Source organism: Etheostoma spectabile, unplaced genomic scaffold (genome assembly GCF_008692095.1).
Source record: "Etheostoma spectabile isolate EspeVRDwgs_2016 unplaced genomic scaffold, UIUC_Espe_1.0 scaffold433, whole genome shotgun sequence".
Lineage (NCBI taxonomy): Eukaryota > Metazoa > Chordata > Actinopteri > Perciformes > Percidae > Etheostoma > Etheostoma spectabile.
This window is the reverse complement of record NW_022605608.1, coordinates 670,379-675,757: the sequence shown is the minus strand read 5'-3', so window position 1 is coordinate 675,757 and position 5,379 is coordinate 670,379. Positions and strand designations below refer to the sequence as shown.

Here is a 5,379-nt window from a genome sequence, read left to right as displayed (position 1 = left end):
GCCTATACAAAGCAATATCCTGCCACCTTTTACCTGCATGCATACTCATTAACACAGGCTTTTCCGGTGTTATGCCAAAATCAGTGACCTGTCACAATGAGTTACTGTAGTGCCGTCTACCTGCCGCAAATCAGTTTGTGACTTTGTGAGAAAAACCGGACCGGCAAAGGCATTACAGTGTTGTCTTTAGGATTCATTTTAGCAGGTCTCTCTCAACCACCCATTCAAAACAGCTATTAGTATATATTTGTTTCTTTATTTATTGTTTATTTGATAGTAATGTTCAATGTGTGTTTATATGCACCAATCACCAAAGCAAATTGGTCATTAACTTATTGTGGCAAAAAAAACTTTTCTGATTCTGCAATGCTTATTTATGATGTCATTATGGTATCATAATATATACTACTACTACAACTACTACTACTACTACTACCACAAATAATAATAGCAATAATAGGCTAATTATAATATTAATAATAATAATAAACCAATTAATTGATGAAATTAAACTTTTTTAGTCTTAAAATTTCACTATAGAAGAAGAAAAAAAAATATATAACAACACACAACGGCGATTTTAAATTGTATCAGTTTAGTAAGATTTTGAGACTTGACTATATTGTAATTTTTCCCGTCACTGTATCCTATGGTCTATGCTTGTGAGTCAAAAACCTCGGAGTGGGCGTGGTTTGACGTCATTACGTGTAGTGTCGTTACGTAAACCGTTCGGCGCAAAAATTCAAACGCTGTACAGGAAGAAAAACTACAACTTGCTCTGTTGTCTGTATGTCGTATAACAAATTATAACGAGACGCAATAAAGCCACATCGGATTTTAGACAAATTGAGGTAAGTTGGATGAACCAAGTAAGTTTCTTGTTGAGGTTCTTGCTTGTCACGGAGCCATTTAACGTTAGCTATCAAAGTTAGCAAGAACCCGTTCACACTAGCATGTAATGTTAGCGTCATCAGCTAGCTGGCTAATTGAGCTAGGGCAACGTTGTTTTTTTGTGGTTGTTTGGTTGGGGTTAAACATCTAATTAGACAGGTAAGGAAATATGCTGTGTTAATATAACATTTTGCTTTCAAAATTTCTATTAGCGAAGACTTAAACACTTTTTAAGTTGACGTTATAAAACCGTTGGAGTCCTTTGTTTATGTGTGCGTGTCGTTCTAGCTAAAGTTAATTTAATTCAGAAAGGACGGGGTCTACATAGATATAACCCACAAAGCAGCACTTTCTTTACACAATGTATTTCAGGAATGCATCGTATTATGTGAGTGGATGGGGCAAAAATTGTTGTGAAGAGATGTATTACGTTACCGTTACCTGTGTGATATGTAGTGCCTGAAAATGTTGAAAACGTGGAAAACCTCTTCTTATCTTTTCCAAGGCGTATTAACTAAATGTTCACCTTTCCAGCAAACATGGTAACATGTGACGTGCTAAGTTGATCCTGGGGCATGAATGCACATTTATTTTGTTTTCATCTTACAGTCATGACTCTTTGCATTTTTCACTCGAACCCTTATGTTTACATATGGCCTACTACTGGATGTCAGCTCATTGTGAAGGGTGACAAACTTGGCTTTAAAATTCAACAGTACAATATAAGCTAAAAAAAAAAACATGTACTGTTTCCAATTTTCTAAGACTGGTATGCTCTGACACTGCAAGCCATTTAATACACCCATACAGAATACAGTCATTGTTATCCTTTAACATCCAAGCTAGTTTGTGTTTGAAGGTGAAACTTGGACCTTGTTCAACATGTAGCCTCTGATTGTGTGCAGAGTTGAGAATTAGCTCCATTTACCAGCCAAATGCTTGTAAAATATGGAAGGGGTTGGTAGATATGCTTCACTCACCAGCCCCCAAAAAAAAATAATGGTAATCTATTAGGTCTGCATGATATGAGGAAAACATCTAATTGCGATTATTTTGATTGATGTTGCAACTGCGATATGATTTACAATATTGTTTGTGTCATTGTTCTCATTTGCATTGACTACTATTAAATCTTATAAATTTAAATGATTTATATTAGTTGTTTTTGCGAGGATCTGTACCAAACAAAGATGTAGTGTGTAGGCCGGGGCGTCTCTGCAGCGCCACAATACTTCATTCAGAACGGTTTGACGCATATTTTGCCTTTAACAAACATTGCACCCCCCCCCAGCGATTTGGATATTGCACTAGTCCATGTTGTGATTTTGATAACGTGATTAATTGTGCAGCCTTGTAATCTATTAAAGGTCCCATGCCATGACAATTTCACTTTGAGGTTTTTTAACATTGATATGTGTTCCCCCAGCCTGCCTATGGTCCCCCAGTGGCTAGGAATGGTGATCGGTGTAAACCGAACCCTGGGTATCCTGTTCTTCCTTTTGAGAAAATGGATGAATCGAATCTCGCCCCTTATGAGGTCATAAGACTGAAGGCTGAATTTTGGGAAAGAGACTTCAGATATGGTATTAGGGGACCACAAAAAGCATTCAAAGAGCACCATGTCATGGGACCTTTTAAGTGGCTAGTAAAATTTTGAACATTCACAAGCCATTTGGCTGGTGGATGATAAAAGTTCATTTTGAACCCTGGTTGTGTGTTTTGTCTGTCTCTAGCTAAGATGAGTGCAGCCTCCACACCAGTCTCCCGGATACTTCCAGGCTGGACGGCGTCCTCCTTGAAGAACAAGGGTGTGTCGTCCCCTCTAACCTGCAGCACCCCGCTGCAGGCAGCCTTCAATGACGATGTACAGGAACGACGTCAGCGCCGGAGGTCCAGGGTCATTGATCTCCAGTCTGCCAATGACTCCTCCATTACTGACTCTGCTTCTCATAGGTAAGCTGTACAGCTCAAGGTTTGGCAAACCATGCCTTTGACTGTGTTTTTAGCATGACTTTGGTGATGGTGTGACATGTAAACGTTTTTGAGCGAATGTGATTTCCAAAACCATTTCAACTAGCATTAAACTTCACAGCCACTTTCTGTTTGCATTTCTTATATGTATCTTAAGTGCCTAAAGATAATCTCATTTTTGTATTCAGTGCTGTGGGGACTCCTGCTGCTGTGCCCAAACTGTCAAATGCACAGATCACAGAGCATTACTCTACTTGCATAAAACTCTCCACTGAGAATGTGAGTATGTGTGCGCGTGTGTGTCTGGATTGCTGAGAAATCAATCAGTGTCTCACACGGTGTGCCTTTTGAAGTGTTACACTAATTACATCGGAGATGTTATGTTTTTTTTCTACTTGACCGTTGCATTTTCTATGTGTTTAAGACATGTTACTTTTGAAATAGATAGTATTAAGACTTGAAAGGAAGGAATCAAAAATGCATTTCTTTTTTTCGCAGAAAATCACGACCAAAAATGCCTTTGGTCTACATCTGATTGATTACATGGCTGACATTCTCAAACAGAAAGATTCTGAGCTCACAAACTTCAAGGTTTGAATTTTCTTTTTTCATCTACTTTATGCGCCTTTGATAACTCCTCCTTGGTTCACCAGAAGTCTTTGAACTTTTGACTAACTTAAAGAAGTGGGACCAAATCATACTTTTATTGTCCCCAGTTTAACCTTGAAAACCTTTTTGTAGTCATCCCTGCAAAAAAGTTGTCAAAGGTGTATCTTGTATTTTTCTTTTCTTTAAATCAGTTAGGTGAATTCCTTTAAAGAAACTTTTTATAGAAATTTTATAAATGTATTGACATTGAAATTCTGAAGCTGTTATCAATTTATTTTTCCTAAACTAAAATGCGACTTTTTTTCACCAGACGTTTTCATTTCAAGCAATATGGGCATTCATTTAAAATTTCAAATCACATTTTCAAATATATATCGGTTGGTTTCACATAGTGCTTCAGTTCCTCCTTCAAAGGTCTTAGATTCAGTAATATAGCGCATTCAATTCTTTAATTAAACTGTCTGACACAGTGTTTGTTCTGATAATGTCTGCAGCATACTGACTTGACCTAATGAAAGCTGCAGACCCAGTCAAGTCTGACAGGACTGTTGTATTTATTACATTTTTATTAGATATGTTTTAAATTGTCCCAGAAAGGATTGCAATAAACAATGATCTTGTCATTTTCGTCTAATATAATGATAATGGCATAATAATGAACGTACACCTTTTCAAAGATCAAAAAACTATTATTTCTAGAGAATATTTAACACTGGAACTGGAAGACATTTTAAATATGTGGCTGTCTGCCACATGGCGAGTTAATGTTTGTTCCAAAATAGTTCTGTTTTCTGCTTTAATTTTGGCGAAGGTGCAGCTACTTTCTTCTGCTCCACCGGCAGGTTGTCAACTGTGTGGTTTGGAATGAGAAGAAGAAAACAGGACGCCAGGGATATCGCTCATATACTCTTTTTTTTTTTATGACGGCGCCTTGCATCTCCTCTGCATCTCTCTCTCTCTCTCTGCCAGGAGCCCCGCCTCCCCACACAAAGACATATGCGACTGACAAGAGGGTTCACTCCTCGTTACACTAAGGAACAGAGAGTGGTCATGTCCCCACTGTGTCTTTAGTAGAGAGAGAGAAGGAAAACAAACAAGCAAGCGGCCCGAAAAATTATCGAGCTCATTTTATTCTGCGATTAAATGACATATTGACCATCGCGACAGGCATACATGTGTATGAGTATATAAGTGTGTATGATGTTTGCATTTCTCCTTTAATCAAATTTGTGATATTGGGCTATTTTAAATAAAATTGAACTGTGTGTCTGTCCTCCGTAAGGTGGCAGCTGGCACTTTGGATGCCAGTACCAAGATCTATGCTGTGAGGGTGGATGCTGTTCATGCTGATGCCTACAGGGTGCTGGGTGGCCTGGGGGCCGAGACCAAACCTGGAGAAGGTAAGCTCCTTTTACTTTCACGTGTGTTGTTGGATTTTCATTAGAATGCACTGGAATGGGTGCCTTTTTCTTTAAGGCTTTGTCCTACAGAATGTAAATCTTTGTCTACTCACATTGTTACATAATTTGAAATTTTCTGATTTTTTGTTTTTATTTCTCAATTTTTTTTGTGCATCTACAGGCCATGGACTGACGGAGGAAGACGGGGAAAATGAAGGGGGTGCAGCAGGGGATGGGACTGCCAAGCAGCCAAAGAAAAAGAGACCTCCTAAGAAGACAGTGGAGCAGAACCTGAGCAACATCAATAGTGCAGAGTCTGAAAGGAAGTGTGAGGTACTGTATAGTGTTATCTTTACAGGACAGTATTAGTTCAGATGACACCCATACCAATTCTAAAAGAAAGATAGTTGTGCTGTGGGCAGAATGCAATTAGCAGGGTAATTAGGTAATATTGATGGCCATTAACATACATGTTGGACATTTTACTCTGAAGTCTAAATGTCGTCGT

General features: G+C 38.4%; 1 protein-coding gene across 2 annotated transcripts in view; it reads left to right on the top strand.

Moving 5' to 3' along the window:
• Window positions 1–715: 715 nt before the first annotated feature.
• The window catches only part of LOC116686676 (condensin complex subunit 2), an 18,184-nt gene continuing 13,520 nt past the window's right edge, over window positions 716–5,379 (top strand). The window contains exons 1-6 of one of the 2 annotated variants that reach the window (XM_032511715.1): window positions 716–851; window positions 2,625–2,844; window positions 3,051–3,141; window positions 3,361–3,453; window positions 4,754–4,871; window positions 5,053–5,204. In XM_032511715.1, coding sequence (XP_032367606.1) covers window positions 2,630–2,844; window positions 3,051–3,141; window positions 3,361–3,453; window positions 4,754–4,871; window positions 5,053–5,204 — 669 coding nt within the window. In that variant the 5' untranslated portion in view covers window positions 716–851; window positions 2,625–2,629. Of the gene's footprint in view, window positions 852–2,624; window positions 2,845–3,050; window positions 3,142–3,360; window positions 3,454–4,753; window positions 4,872–5,052; window positions 5,205–5,379 lie in introns of those variants that run through there. The other variant, XM_032511716.1, reaches the window with a different exon arrangement.